This window comes from Sylvia atricapilla, chromosome 17 (assembly GCF_009819655.1).
Source record: "Sylvia atricapilla isolate bSylAtr1 chromosome 17, bSylAtr1.pri, whole genome shotgun sequence".
NCBI lineage: Eukaryota > Metazoa > Chordata > Aves > Passeriformes > Sylviidae > Sylvia > Sylvia atricapilla.
The window spans coordinates 11,424,003-11,440,494 of record NC_089156.1 but is presented as its reverse complement, the minus strand read 5'-3'; the positions used below and the strand labels follow the sequence as shown (position 1 = coordinate 11,440,494).

Sequence of the window (16,492 nt, the reverse complement as noted above, 5' to 3'; positions counted from 1 at the left end):
GTTTAAGCCTAAACCTGCAGCAGCACTTCTGTTCTCTCTTACTCACTGAAGATCACAAGCTGAATATTCACAATCAGAAAACTAAACACATATCCAAGAGCAAAGACTAACCACTGGCATGTAAGCTTTGAAGCATTGTCTTCTTCTGATAACTTCAAAAATTGAAGACTTTTTGGTTTTTCCTCCGCTCTACTTGTGTGTATAGGTAAATACACACATACACATGGATAAAGGCTTGAAAACCGCTTTCTGAAAGACACATTTTGGCTGAAATAATTAAGCTTCATTTCCCTAGATTACTGCTAGTCCCTGCAGAACTTTACTGAGCCTGTAACTTTCATGGCTCCAAGCCTGTGTGAATAAATAGAACAGAAACAGGGGCTGCAGCAAGAGCCATGTGAAGGATGTCACCCCAAGATATGGCCTTAAAGCTGACAAGAAACAAGGCAAGACAATTGCTGTGCTTTATCCTACTCTGGGAAAAGTCTGCTTTGATGTAAGGACTGTGAGGAGATCAGTATTTACATTTTGTCACCAGCAATGCATACTGTGCTGCTGGGTCACCACTGCTCCTCCCAGAGGAACACAAAACATGTTCCTGGAACCTGAGGTTAAATAAACATCTAAACTACGCCTGGGACTCTGTTATCTGAAATTCCAGATCTCGTACTGTTTGATTAAGGTTTTGGTTTTCCTTCTCTAGAGAATTATTCCAATCACAGAAACAACTGGAAAGCATTACCTACTGAGCTAGAATATTCTAAATAACACAATGTGCAACTTTAGTGGCAAGCTACAATCCTTCACTGAAGGCAGGCCAGAAACATGCAACTTCCACAGAGATCCACTACCTGGAGAACCTCCTCCTCTGGTTTTAGTGAGAAATACTGGAAGACTCCATCACTCCTCTAGCTCAAAGAAAAAATAAATTTAAACTTACCAAACAACTTCCCCAACATTGGAGGAGATCAGGTATCGGATGAACTGTTTCATGTTGTTATAAATGGCACGTCCTTCTTCCACAGCAGCCACAATCGTGGAGAAATTGTCATCTGCTAAAACCATTTCAGAAGCAGTTTTGGCCACTGCAGTACCAGAACCCATGGCAATTCCAATTTCTGCTTTCTTCAGTGCAGGGGCATCATTGACACCATCACCAGTCTAAAACGAGAATTCAGGGTTGGAAATGAATCAGTAAACAAGGTGGGCACTAACATACAGATCCAGAAAGGAATTAATTCTGCACTGGGTGTGAATCCTCAAAACTCATAAAACCTTTATGGTTTTGAATCCTTAAAACTCCCTAAGTGCAGGGAAACATGGAAGCAAGTGTTTTCCACAATGAGGAATTACTCTGAGAAGGCCTAATCAGGGTTTAAACAGCATTTGCCTTTCTAACCAAGTAACCATCACTTACCATGGCTGTGATCTCATCGAAAGACTGCAGGAACTCCACGATTTTGGATTTGTGGGAAGGCTCTACCCTGGCAAAGCACCGGGCATGGTGACAGGCATCTCTCTGGGCAGCCAGGGACAGCTCATCAAACTCCCTGCCCGTGAAGGCTTTGGTGGATACATCCTCATCCTCCACGAAGATCCCGATGCGGCGGCAAATGGCCACAGCCGTGCCCTTGTTGTCACCTGTGATCATAATGACTCTGATGCCAGCCTGCCTGCACAGCTTTATGGATGAAGCTACCTCAATCCTCGGGGGATCCAGCATTCCCACGCAGCCCACAAACGTCAGGTTGGTCTGAAACAAGACACAGTGAGTTTTAGTGCAAAGATCCTGCAGGTTTCTCCTCTGGCAGCAGTGAAAAATTGTTTTCCTTGCATGTTACAGCTGTGTCGTGACATTTGGGATCACTCCTTGACCTGCCTTACCAATTTGCTTCAAATGCACTAATTTTGTCAGTTTAAATGTGATCTACCTGCCAGCTTTGCAAATTCAACCTGCAAGCATTGAGCCTTACATTTTTATCATCAGTGCCAGGAGCAGAGAGAGCACAAGCCAAAAACTCATGCAACTATTATTACTTTCCTCCCAAATACCAGATAAAGATTTCACTGGAAAATTACAGAGCAGCTAAGATGATAATCATGGACTGAGCCCTTGCAGCTGACAGTACAGAGGCAGGGAAGTGAACCTAACTCCCAGAGCAGGTATGATCCATCAAAAAAAAAAACCCAAAAAGGTCTTGCAGTTGAGCAATGCCAAACTGAAAAACCATAAAAGCTGAAACCACAATGCAATTTTTGGACTGTTTAACTGATTTCTTCTTGTGCTCCTAGCCAAAAAAAGCTAACTGCCCTCAACAGTTTCTCCTAAACACAAAGTCTGTTCTCAGACTGAACATTCCCTCCATACAAGTGAAGAGCTGTTGTGTCTGACATCAAAAATACCCAGAAAGAAAATTCTCAGATGTAACTCCCTTGAGAGATAATCAAACAGAAGGAGTCACCGTTCTCCAGTTTGGGAGAGGGAGAAGTGCTACTGATCTTACCTCATAGTTAATGAAATTGGAGGAGTCCTCCAGATTCATTTCCTCTTTTTTGGGAGGATTGTCATGGGTTGCCAGAGCCAAGCAACGCAACGTGTCTCTGCCAGTTCCCCATTCTCTAATGACAGACATTATCTTCTGCTTAATTCCAGAGGTTAAAGGTATTTTAGCATTTCCAACACGGACGTGTGTACACCTGTCAATCACACCTTCAGGAGCACCCTGCAGAGGCAAAAAGAAGAACTAATTTAGCTTAAGAAACGCCTTTCCATTACAACATTTGCTTAAATTACCAAGTCCCTCCTCCCACTCCAAGCTGCAGTTGGTTGCATCATCATTTTTATGCGTGGTGCAGCCTTGCAGCCATTCCACCACCTCACTGTCTCCAGTGAGGGACTGACCTTAACAAACATCTTGCTCATGGACGTGCGGCTCGGTTTGTTCGGAGTACAATAGACAGACATCGACTTCCTGTCTCTGGAGAATTCCAGGGTGAATTCTTTCTTCATGAGTTGTTTTATCACCTTATTAAAACAAGAAGCATGAAGTGCATTTAGGCGATACACACACTACAGAGCTGTGTCCCCAGACAAAGGCAGTGAAAGGAGACTCACTGAGTTGCAGGCGTTGGCACGTTCAATTCTAGAAAGTCCCTTCAGGTCTGTGTCAAACACGTTCATTTTCTCAACCAGACACGTAAGCGCCGTCTCTGTGGCTTCACCAACCTTTTCATAAACTCCCTTAGCCTTGAGTTAACACAAAACAAACAAAAGCACACGAGTTTAAACCTCACCTGGAACCTACCAGAGACAAAAGCTCAAGTGTCACAACACGGGGTGGGGGGAAGCTTCGCAAGATTTAATGCGGCTCATGAAATAAGTAAAACTATTTTAAAAGAGCAGCCTTGAGGAGTTTAATTTATAGGAATTTGAAGCCTTTACCCTCAAGAGCAGCAGAGAGAGATGTCAGTATTTTATCATCAAGCAATTAAGACATTTTGAGACTTGGCAGCAACCATAAGGCAGCGAGGCAAAGCAAGAAAGCAGCAACAGGAGATCTCCAAATTACAGATTACATTTGCTGCTGGATTTAGTTCTCAGTGTTCAACAAACAAGTAGTTCTCAGAATTAATACTTCAGAGGACCTAAATACCCTCCCCCCTTGACTAAAAGGGGATTTACCACTGAAAAGTATTACACAGACTGATGAGAACATTTATCCTCATTCCTACACTCTCCTCTGTTTCAGGATATGAACTTACTTCATTGTAATCCAAAGAGGAATCATTGCAGAGTGCACAGATTGTTGCGAGTTCCACAAGACCATCATACTGGCTACATTTAATGAGTTTGTCATCTTTATGCCTTTCCAGAGGAAGAAAAGGGGGAGATTGAAGTTACTTATTTAGTATCAGCATCTCGTATTATATTTTCTTTATCCTCTTTACTGCATTTTTATTTAGTACAATGCTCATTAGTAATGGACTTGGAACTACAGGAGTCGTCGTTGGGAAGAGCAGGATTGATAAAGGGGGAGTTCTGAAGTTTGGATCAGAATCATGAATGGAATGAGAAGATCATTGATGACATCACTTCTAGAGTGACAAAATCTCACTTCCTCCAGTCACACAACAGCCTGGAGAAGGGCTCAGTGATGAGGCACATGTTGGAGCATGGGCAGGGCTTGGAGGGGAGATGCAAGCAGGAAAGGGATAGGGATATTGCTGGATACCTGAGCATTCAGCTTCCTTCCTGCTGCACATTCTGCAGCTTTACTGCAATGCATGAAGTGCATGCACTGGGCAGGCATTAAAGCAGATTTTCCTCTTTAATTTTCTAGCAATTGATGTGTGTTATATGTGAGCCTCCTAAAGCCATGAAAAATGAAGTCATTTCATGAGACTAACTCCACCAGAAAATAAATACTCTTTCCCAGTAGTGATACACACTTAATGACCAATATCTCAGGGCTTCAGAGAGAGGGAAGGTGCATTTTCCTGAAGTAAAGCACCATTTTGACACCACAAGTAAGAAGCAACTTTTCTGCTTTCACTCCTGGAAACAGTGAATTGATTCCTTTCCTGGAATTTTCTACAGCAAGCACAAAACAACCAAGACAGTGTTCAATACTGTTATTTTCCCCCAGCAAAATTAGCAAGACAGAGCTAATATAGAACATCTTCCACTAAAGCTCTGAAGGAGGGGGGAAAAAAGGTCTGATGGTGGAAAGATGTGGATCATTACTCCATAAGAACTCACAACACAGACGATGACATGTCCCATTATGTAAGCTTTTGTTCAGTTGTGGTGGTGCAAACAAATTCCAGTGTTGTGTAACAACATGAGAACAAAACGAATCTTAAGGAAACAAATAAGTTTTTAATGTTTCAGCTGGCATATAATCCTACAGCCATAAGCTGTGGCTTTAAAGTCCAGCTCTCAGGCTGTCACCTCATCTATCCCACCCAAAACTTCCTGTTTTCACCTGTTCTGAACTCTAAGTACACCAGCAATTGGAATGACTTGTTACATCAGGCTATGTTTTTTTAGAATCCTCGTTTTTGTGTTTCTTATCAAAAGTTTCTGAAGAACAGATGCAGAGTCTAAGGGGCTGGGATAAAGCAATTTTTTTATCAGTTCTGGATAAAGCAAATTTTTTTTTTCCTTACAGCTTCAAGTTTTTCAGGATGAACTCATTTGAAGGTCAGATACAACCTGCCAGCTTTTGCTGCAGTTCCTAATTATTATTGGGTTTCTGCTCTCAGTTTGCAGTAAGACTGAGTTCGCTGAGACATGGCAAAGCTACTCCAAACTCTGACAATCTCCCAGTATCCCTGGAAATAAATCCGTATGAAATTTGGGAAGTTTTTAGTAAGAAATACTTGTGATTTTATATTCTGAATTAATCTTAGGGGAGAATTAGGTATCATATATATTAACAGTAAGTGAAAAATCACTGATTTAATGCAAAACCACTTAATGGCTATGAAATTGAACAGGCGGTGGAAGCCAACAGTGTCAGAAGTACCTAGTGAGATCTGTCAGAAATGGTTCATATCTGGAGCAGGTCCTGCTCTGGGGCAGTGCAATGGATTAAGTGCCTCTTAACCTTCCCCCAAACTTCATTTTCAGTGACAGTTTGCGATCCAAGGTGAAGTCAAGTCATCTTACTTAAAATCCCTCCAAAGCCACTGCTTTAAAAGCTGCCCATAAATGCAGAAATAAGCCAGCCCTAAGGGTTGGAGCTGAGCTGAGTCTCTCTATGCTCCAGTAAGAGCCTTTCTGAGGCAATTTCCCTCTCTCAGAATCCTTTGTGTCCCCAAATACAGCGAGTTTAACACACTTGTTCACATTCCCTCAACTTGAGCAAGTGAAAACAGCACATTAACAAACATTGCTGTCTGTCTCATTATCCCCCACATCTGTCACCACGCTCTATTTTATTATTTTGTTTATCTGCAGCTCTTGTGAGCCCAGCTAAAGTGCAATAGCTGGGAGTTTTGCAAGGTCTGGAGTCACCTTGTCTAAGCAAATGCTGCCTCCTGAAATGACAGCCTAAGCTTTTGACAGCAATTAGCTTTGAAACAAAAAAGAGAACTGGGGAATTAAGATTTCCAGCTGCTGGGAACACCAGGGTCTTAACTGCTATGGAAATTAAACAGAGATAATCACTATTGAGATGGGCAAGATTGTAGGAGTCAGAGGCACATGAGTGAAACTGCACAAGGCTGAGATGTTTACAATTACTGAAATTAAATTCTACTTCATCCACAGCAGAATTCTGCTCTACAAGTAAAACTGAACTGGTAAGATTACAAAACACATGGAGGACTGACCAAGTAAAAGGACCTGCAACAACTCAGTCAGAAGAGGCTTTTCTTTAAGAAGCAGAGTCCTAAAAATTCCTGAAGTTTTCAGGATGAACCACTTACCTCACTAGTAGAGACTTGCAGCTGATAAAGTAAACCAAACCTCATTCCTTTCCTAAAGGACTGGGTTTAACAGCAGCTCAAATAGCAAAGGCTGGGACAAACACACACCAACTCAAGTACAGATGCACCAATAAACTACTGAGGGCCAGGGACAAGAATTTACAATCAATTTTAGAGGTAGCTCCAACACATTCACACCATGCCTCAGAAAAAACAAATTCCCCATTCTCTGAGGCAGGAAAACTGGAAACACTGAGCTCACAGATGAGCAAATGCTCACCTCTTCAGATTTACCCAGTTTTTAAATAAAAAAGTAAACCTCACTTAGAAGCACTGAGATACTGAAATCTTACTGGACTGAGATTAGCTAAAATAAATCATCTCTATCACTGATTAATTTTTAGACTATCCAAGGAACACTGCAATACTGGAGACTCTATTCAGTTTTATGAAGATTTACATTTCTGCAATTTATCTTTGTTTTCCTGTTAATTACTTCAGTGTGCATTCTCACTGGCTGACCTTTCATTTATTAACAATCACTACTGAATATTACATGCATCTCTTTTCTAGACTAAAGTAATAGTGAATGCACAAACAGACAAATATTTAACTTGAACAGAACACTTACACTTCTCCCATGGGAGCATATGTTGAACCAGTTACAGTAAATTCGTTCAAAGAGCAGCTGTCTCCTTCTACTCTGTCCAGGATAAACATCTGAAATTAAAAGAGTTAGAAGTGTTACTATCTTTGAATAATAATTAATGCAAGAGATTTAAACAGGCCTTAAGCAAGCAGGTACAAGAGGCAAGTTCAGTCAGAATAAACAAACCAGACAAGACCTGATCCTGTGCACTTCGATCCCACAGATGTTTGAACAGCTCCATACACTGAAGCACAAAGTACAGGGAACAGCCTTTCTGCCTACAGATCTCTCTGGAAAAGAGCTGAAAACCACAGGAACTGTGTACACTTCAGCTGGGAAGAGCATTCACACACCACCCGACAATCCTCACTAGATCCAAGCTCTTCCTAAGCTTTACATCTGTAAATGAATTCTCATGTAACACGAATCATGAATTAATTCTCTGCTGTCAAACAGTCAAAAGCAGCTCGGCTGAACACTGTCAGCTTGGACATTGACAATTTCTCCCAAAATTGAAATAAAAGCATCTACAAATAGGAGAAGCAGAGATCTGAGAGGTGAATTTTTAGCAAGAGCCAGACTATGGCCAGTTTCTCTTAATACCAGGCTCAAGTGAAAGTGTTTCCTGTGCTGGTTTCCAGTTACAAGTCACTTTATCACATGGGATATTGAGAGTTTAAACCAATCAGCCAACTCAAGTGCTCTTCTAGCACTGGTAAAATGGTATTTTCAAATTCAGACACCAATCTGAAGGATGCAGTTGTACCTCTAAGACATCTGCAGCTCAGTCTTTCCTTTGTTTCCTTTCTAGGAGAGCTACAGGCAGAATCACATCTGAGAGGACAGAGATAAAAACCACAGTGCCTGAAGCTGTCTTACTCTCATGGCTTGTTGGAGTAGCACTGGAGAAGATAATTTCTCACTAATTATGGTGAATCCTAATGAAACTTCTGATCCAGTGGTTAGCACAGGCCATTTTGTCACATCACATTTGAGCAATGTCCTCTTCACCCCTCACTGAGCTGTCCTACAACCATCCTCACAAAACACAGCCCAATAAAAGAAACTCACCTTTACAGGTATTAGACTTTTGCTGCATTTTTGCAAACTGCAATTCCTGTTCTTTTGCAGCTGTCAGAGGTTAACAAGGAACCAAGCTGTGCTGGGCAAGATCTAAAACATTTAGCCCTCTAAATAAGGAGCAGAGCATTTTTAAATAAACACAACTTAAATGATGAGTTAACCAGGGAAGCCTCCTGCTTTTGGCATCTGCAGGATGAAAAAATCCCTGCAAAGACTAGGGCAGTTATGCAACTCTACTGCAAGTAACCTCCTCTGGAATACTGATGAGCAGCTGCTTTGTGTCTCTTAGGTATAAATACTACCATACTTAAGGAAGTAGAACAAGTCAACCACCAATTAGGAAGAAAAAGCCATCAATCACATGAGAACAAAGTGCTTAGGGCTTACAAACTTTCAGCACTGGTGTGCAGTGCTCAACATGCTCACATTTGGAATTCTAACCCAATGTAATGAGGCTCTGGACATTTCATGTTGGAGTCGCTGTGCCTCTGAACATCTAAAGTTATTAAACAGAAAAAAATCAGTGTTTTCTCCATTAAATCCCACCACAGAAGCACAAACTGGCAACTGAACATGACCAGCCATGAAAGTCCCAAATCAGCCAACACCAGACAGAGAATTGGTGGGAAGGGAGGAGAGGCAAAGAACTCAGCCTTACTTAAAAATACACCAACATTGAAGATGACCCTGGCAATGCTGGTGACAGGGTCCACTGCACCTCAGGCTGCTGCCAGATTAGTCAGTGTTGCATATTGAAAACACTGCAGTGATCCCCACCAGACCAGCAAAGCCACTGCAGGTAAGACAACCAAATAAAGGTGGAACTGCTCACGAGTGAAAACACCTTTGACTACTGAAGTTACTGCAATAAATCTCCTTTTCTCATAGTAAGTTTCTCCACCATTGTTGTCTTTCTCAATTGAAGAGGCAAGTGTTTGACACTTACAGCCTGTTCTACAGTGTAACTTTCTAAAAAAAGCACAAATCACACCCAAAAACTACCAGTAACCTGAAAGGCTCACAGACAAATCAATGGAAAGCTGCTTACAAACAATTTTGTCCTCCTCGAGTGTGGGTACAGCTATTTTTGGCCATGACTAAATAAGGAAAGAGACCAAAGCCTTCAAGACTACACAGTGGAAAACCGAATTCAAAGCGGAGGCTTATCTTAGGGAAATCAAGCAGGATTTTGATGATATGAGAACAGAAATTGCCGGGATCAGGAGAATCTGAGCAGGGCTGACTCCTGGCAGTGGCTGAGGAGACGTACCCTGCACACAGACATCTGGTTGGTGGTCAGCGTCCCCGTCTTGTCGGAACAAATCACCGAGGTGCAGCCCAAGGTCTCCACAGAGGGGAGGCTCCTCACGATGGCGTTCTTCTTGGCCATCCTGCGTGTCCCCAGGGCCAGGCAGGTGGTGATGACAGCGGGCAGACCCTCGGGGATGGCAGCCACGGCCAGGGCCACGGCGATTTTGAAGTAGTAGATGGCGCCGCGGATCCAGGAGCCGCCGTGCACGGGGTCGTTGAAGTGGCCGATGTTGATGATCCACACGGCGATGCAGATCAGGGAGATGACCTTGGACAGCTGCTCCCCAAACTCGTCCAGCTTCTGCTGCAGGGGGGTTCTCTCCTGCTCCGTGGCCACCATCTCGTCGCGGATTTTCCCGATTTCCGTGTTGACCCCCGTTGCAATGACCACCCCCATGGCCTTGCCAGCAGCAATGTTTGTACCCTGAGGTGAAGGAAGAGGAGGGAAAACTTGGAGTCTCTCTATAAAACAGGGCCTGTGGGCGAGTTTCTTTTGTTTGGTCTTAATTTTAACAAAATAAAACAACAACAACGAATTCCCCAACCAAAATAACAACCAAAAAGACCTAATAAAACAAACCACCAAAAGCAAAACCAAAAAGACGCCAAACAAAAACCCACCAAAAAACCAAACCACAAATCCTCATCCCCCACAAAAAAAACCCAACCCCAAAACCCCCTTGAAACAAACCATCTTGTACAAGCTCAGACTGTGCTTCAGCCAGGATATGGAAAAGGGTAAAGAGGAAGAGGATGACACTGCCTGTGTCTGTAAGGGAACATTGCAGGGTGGAATTTCTGCTCCCAGAACAGGTTCAAAACGAGGCAGTATTGATCTCTCACAAGCACCACAGCCAAACCCAGCTGCTGAGCAAGCAGTATGTATTTCAGCTGGAATACTGAATGTGTTTTACCTCTCTTTTTTTTTAATTAGGCCTCTTTATTTTGTCAGATTTAATGTTATTTACTATGAGTAAGAGCTGTGTTCTCTGTGGCTCCCTGTGTGAATGTGTTTAACATGGAAAGGAACAGTAAAATTAAGTTGCATGACAACAGAAAGTTAATTTCTCATATGAAAGACATTTAATCCTTACTTCAAATAAATTTGAACCAACTGTTTCATTCCTATACAGAAAACCAGTTCTCAGTTTTAGCTACACACCACAATTTGTGTGGGCTCTTATCATAGTGAAGAACTATCACTTTAGGAAATTACTGCAGAAATACAAAGTGTGTGTGCTCCATCCTCCAAGACTTCCTTGTGAAGGACAAAAATAATTTTCCTCATATAGACTGGTTTCATCCAGCATCTTCCCCTGAGGATAGCTTTTATTAAAAGCTAATTCTAATTTTTAATGCATTTAGTTCAATGTATATGGAGACATACAGAGATATGTACAGAGAACACAGCAAAGTCATGCAGTTTTTGGGGAAAGATCTGAAGTTTTGCACATTTTTATCAGCTTCAGTGCTATTTTATAAACGTTTTGAAAACCTCAAAACAAACTACTTACAGAAAAGAGCATGTTCTTCTTGTCTTGATTTACAGCACGAGGATCAGGCACAGGGTCTGTGTGCTTAATAACAGACACAGATTCACCTAAAATAAAGATAATAGTCTTAAGAAGAGGTTTTGTATCTGGAGTCCTGAGGGAATCAAAAAGTTTTTATCTTCAGCCCTGAAATTTTTAGGATGTCAAAATTCTTTCCTTAAATGATCTTCATTGTTTAAGTGAAACAGGAAATATTTCAGTTGGCCAGGAAAATTGAATGTCTGGCTTTTAGCAAAAATTATATATCAGTTTCTACAAGCAAGTCACACAGGTATAGAAAGATCCCTGTTCTTTAAAAGCAGATGTTCATTGCTACACCAGATTTCACAAGGTGGTGCTCTCAGCTTCAGTCACTGAGTTACACTACTGTGTGTAAGCTCAAGAGAGCCAAAGCTTCCTCCTTTTTTTAAAAAGGATTTTGTTGAGCAGTATCTCAGACCTCAGTCCCATTTTATCAGACAGGGAAACTTCAGCATCAACTTGGCTGAAAACAGCAAAGGCTTCCTTCAAAGCAAGAATTCTGTTCCTTAAATAAAGGCAAGGAATAGTCCCTTTTTACAGAATTCTGATGGGATATTTCTACTTATTCCAACAGCTCTACAGGCATGGAGTGTATCCATTTTCCTATGCTAAACATAAGTGAAGCTTGATCAGTCTTGTGCTATTCAGGATATGCAGTGAGAAACTCTGGAACCTGTTTCAAGACAGATTCAAGGATGAAAAATAGGCTTCCTATGAATACTTCACTGTTTTTAAATTCAGAGCTAGTTAACATTAATTTATGCTACCAAAACAGGCAGACAGATCTCCATGTTCCAGCTGAAAGAAAACTCTTGTAGCATGCTTGGTTGATTCCCAGCTTCTTTCCTATATTCAGAAGTGCTGCTACTTCGTTTGGTTTTCAACAAATCTGAAGAGGGCTCTAAAAATAGTTCCTGCATTTGAGGGCTGGTACCAGAAAACACACGAATGTGTGTGCACAGAATTTGAGCAAATAAGGCTCGAGTGCACTGAGTTTTTAGTGGCAGCTTAAAAGCTGCCAGCATTGCAAAAGTTGTTCTCTCCTGTTGCAGAAGACATTTAGTAAGATTTACATACTTTCATATTGGAGTGGTGACATGATGTTCAAACCTAGAAGACTCCGTGAACTAGAAAAGAAATTCCTTTTTTTTTTTTTAAATTTTGGTTTCCCACAAATTGCTCGTGTCTGCTGGGGGAAGTGGAAGACCAAAAAAGCATTACAAGACTCAGTAAGAATGTTCATCCCTTGCACTAAAGGGAAAACAAAGCCAATGATGAAGCAACACATTCAGCCTCTCTGGAAGTTACCAGATCAGAAATTTACTGCACTTGACTGCAGAGAACTTCAATAGCTGCAGGCTTGTTTCTAATGGATCATTGCAAACAAATGGTGAAAAGGCACTTTCAATTATGCACCTAATTACATAAAAGTCACAGAAACTGTACCTGTGAGAATTGACTGGTCTACCCTTAGAGTTGTAGATTTGATAGAAGTAATTCTTATATCAGCAGGAACCTTGTCTCCAACTACAAAGAAATGACAAGACAAAGTGAGAATTTTGCTGTTTCACAGATTACTGACCAAGTGTCCCCTACCTCCATCAGCCAGAAAAACGATTCTCCACTAACTGCACAGATAACTGAGGTCACCAGCAGCTGATTGCTGCTTTTGTGACTTGCAATACTCCCATTTTCTGAGTGTCCAATACACTTTGGCAATTTAGACTTGCCCCTACCTAACCTCCAAGAAAGAAGCTGTAAATCACTGGATTGTTTTTCTAGCCACACAGCCACTTGAAAGCAAAGGGAAAACATTCTCAAGAGCAAGGTATCAATTTCAGAAGACGTATTTATAAACAATCAAAACCCGTAGCTAAGATGAATTCAGTTCCCTTTTCAGAACAACTGGTCCTGCAGAGCCTTTGAGTTGTTTTCTCTGTGCCCAAAGTGAGTCCTCTGCTCTCCAAAGATTACATTATCCACATCTATTTATTTAGAAAACTAAAAGAAGTTGTATTTTCCTTTTCTTTGGCACAAATTGTGAGAATAACGTGCTTCTGCAAATATGCTCTTGTAATGTTATACTTTGAATTCTGCCAGATGTTTCAGAGTTGGAAGTTAACCTCAGATCACACAGTAGCTTTATTTTCCAGTAATGCTGCTCTATTAAATAACCACAATCCATATCCCAGTTACAATTTTCACAGCTCTCTGCTGTGTTGATCTTGTCATGCACATTTCTATTTTGCAAAAGACAACACTGAAGAAAAGAAAATAATACAACAAACAACCCACAAACAACAAAACATCCACTAACAAGTGCTTGAGACACAAAGGCAGCAGATGATAAAAGTTAACACCACCACACTCCTAAAAATGGCAGAGTAATAAATCCAGTTGTCAGTTAAGCTCCAGCATCCTTAACACCTCAGCATTAATTCTTCTCCCTTCCTACTTCCTCTTACCCAGCTTTTCCTAGTTTTTAAGAAATAAACTAAAGCTCTACCATTTTGTGCCTACTGCAAATAAATGGCTTCATGCAAATTAACTTGCTAAAGCATATTAATGAGGCACATTTCTGATTCACACGGAGGGGTTCTACATTCTGCATGTCAATATTGCTAATTAACACATGATTGAACACTCCTAATGTAATTTAACACTGCAAGCATTCAAGTGTCAGCTATATTATTATAAAATAATGGCAAGAAAAAGAAGGGAGAATAACCAACTAAAGACAGCTGATTTTTTCAGTAGGTGGAATCTGTGTCCCTGCAGTGAAATTAAAATAAGCTGCAATTCCTGCAGGAACTGCTTATGCAATCAGCAGCAATAATGCACATTAAGAAATAATATCATTAAAAACTCCACAGTGGTGTCACAGCCTTGGCTCATCCAACCCCTCACACCCTGGAGTGGAAAGCTGTGGAATAAAACCCTGAAGAGGAGAATGAAGTGCCACTTCAAACATTAGGAAAACCTGCACCATGTGACTTCCTGTAAATTCAGAGTCACTCCAACCACTAAAACCAGCAAAAGATTGTACAGTTTTGCCTGTAGAGTTACACATCTATCTTCGGGAGCATGTGTATATGAAGGCACAAAAAGCCAGCCACAAACGTGTCATTACACCATGTGAAAACTAATTTAAGCCACAATGCCCTTGAGCAGCAAGAGAAAATAGCCTTAGACAAACGGTGACCTAGGCCAAAAAAGGCAAAACTATTCAATTGCTCTCCTGGTGTCCAGAGGAGGGTTATTTGCAGACACACAGTAGCAGCTGCTTTTCAGATATGGCTGGACAGGCCAAGCCCTCAGAGCAACGTGCTGAGAGGTCTGGCAACCTGCACAAACATCTCCAGAGAGCTGCAAAACTCCAGCCAGCCCACATCCACCACGTCTGGCAACACTGGTGAAGATGTAGAACACAAGAAAGTAGCTGTTAAAAAAAAAAAATCTTAAAACTATCAAGCTACTGGGCAGAACATATGGTAAAGTTCACAAGTGATTTTCTAACCTACTTCTGATCTGCTCCAAGTTGTTTCAAACTCAATATTCACAAGACTTAAAATACTTGGAGAGACCCCTCTAACAGAGTGCTGAGATTCAACATCAGTATCTCCATGAAAACTACTGCTGTTGTTATCAATTGCCTGAATCACCAGAACTGAAGTGTAAAATTTATTGTGACAACGCAGCTTTATAAATTTATCTCAACGATTTAAGATAAGACACATTATTCACTCACCCTCTCCGACTGGGAAGGCTGCAGTGAAATATTCAAGGCATTTCCAAAAGGCAGGAAAGCTGTGTGTCAGGGTCAATTACGGAGACATTTTAAACAGCTCTTTGTAAAGTAACAACTATGAGACTAAGTCATTTAGAGTCTTGAATATACTTCCAAGAGCGCAACTGAAACTTAATATAAATAGGAAGTCATCCTATGACAGAGAGGAACCACAGGAAATTTTCAGTGAGCAGTGTACTACAGCTCTCATCTACAAAGAGAAGGTCTTTTTTAATGTATACTTCAGAACAGTAAAAAAAAATATGGGGTTGGTGTTGTATTTTGAGAGGCTTTTTAAAATTCATATAATTCACTCCACGGAACCAATGGAAGTAATACCCAAGGCTTGGAAGAAATGAGAAAGTGATTATGTATTTGTGTTGCTCAGCACAGAGCTGCTACAGTAAATGATATAATTCCACAGTCTGACATCTAAAACAAAAAGTCAGTTGCAGAAATATTTTCATCCATTATTTCAACTGAAAGTTTTAATCCTAAATAGTCCCTTGATTTTCACAACAGCTCTGAAGAAATAAAATAAGCTGCTTTCAAAACTGCCCAGGTACGTGTTCTGAAACATAATGTAGCCAAATATATAACTAGTGATTAAAACAGCCCCACTAACTGCAGCACTGACTGCTGTTTGGAGGAGTGAGAGAAGGGTTTGCTTTGAATCATGACAGCTTTACCCACAGAATCCTTTTACTCATGCACAGGATTTTAGAATTTTAATACTGAGCTTCAGCACACAATAAAGGAGCTGGTTTAAAAACAACCTGGTCACGACAGGGGGTTAAGAAAGACAAATATCTATTTTATTTAGCTGTGCATGAGTCTACACTGAAACAGACAATTTACAATTTCTGCTTGGTAGAAACTGGAGCAGTACTTCGTTCTTATGAATTTGAATATGAATTTAAAGTTTATGTCAGCTGCTTTAAAGAAGCCACATTTTTTCACTGAAAACAGGTAATTCAGTGCTTTCAAATATTGGGCTCTTCAGCCACCTAACCAGCAACGTTACCTTCCAAAACTCCCACTGATCACACCCAACACTCCAGCCTTTCTTCTCAAGTTTATAAAGTTCCCCAGCCCTTATCTTCCTGCTCCCAGTGCTGTGGCAGTGTTATGGGTCAAGTTCTCTCCATATGAACAGTCACTGACATACATATTTGATTTTTTACACAGTTCCAACCCTGCTTCTCCCCAGACTTGTCCCAAATCAAGTACAGAATGTACTAAGCAACCTGAATCCCAATTTTATACTTGGCACTGAGTCCTACAGTGCAATGATCAACTCATTACCTGGGAGTTTCATTTGAGCACTGATATCCCTTTCAACACTTTACCAGTTTCCAGCAAGGCAATAAAATTAAATATTTAATTTCAGAATTCTGTCAGACAATGGTTTGAGACACTCTCTGGGAGACCTCTACAGCTAAAATACCGTAATTATTTTGCAGGCTATGGCAGTCTGTGCTTTAAGCAGCCCAGGAGGATGTGCAGAAGTGATGGGACACATATTCTAAAACAGTGAAGGTGGATGGAAAATAACTACTAAAGCTGAGTGGATTTCAGTCCCTTGTATTTTTGGTTACTTCTAGGTACTAACACAGAACTTTAGATTACAACAGGACCACACTCATCTTTCAAGTC

The 16,492-nt window shown here is 41.0% G+C and overlaps 1 protein-coding gene across 2 annotated transcripts in view; it reads right to left on the bottom strand.

Moving 5' to 3' along the window:
- The window catches only part of ATP2A2 (ATPase sarcoplasmic/endoplasmic reticulum Ca2+ transporting 2), a 44,305-nt gene that overhangs the window by 8,710 nt on the left and 19,103 nt on the right, over positions 1–16,492 (bottom strand). For both annotated transcript variants that reach the window (XR_010744950.1, XM_066331710.1), the window contains exons 6-15: positions 12,496–12,576; positions 10,990–11,075; positions 9,435–9,899; positions 7,064–7,152; positions 3,763–3,865; positions 3,116–3,247; positions 2,903–3,025; positions 2,505–2,723; positions 1,418–1,753; positions 941–1,161 (exon numbers count right to left, since the gene is read on the bottom strand). Coding sequence is in view for 1 of the 2 variants with exons in the window: in XM_066331710.1 (XP_066187807.1) it covers positions 941–1,161; positions 1,418–1,753; positions 2,505–2,723; positions 2,903–3,025; positions 3,116–3,247; positions 3,763–3,865; positions 7,064–7,152; positions 9,435–9,899; positions 10,990–11,075; positions 12,496–12,576 (1,855 nt within the window). In the remaining variant the exon portion in view is untranslated. The remainder of the gene's footprint in view (positions 1–940; positions 1,162–1,417; positions 1,754–2,504; positions 2,724–2,902; positions 3,026–3,115; positions 3,248–3,762; positions 3,866–7,063; positions 7,153–9,434; positions 9,900–10,989; positions 11,076–12,495; positions 12,577–16,492) is intronic.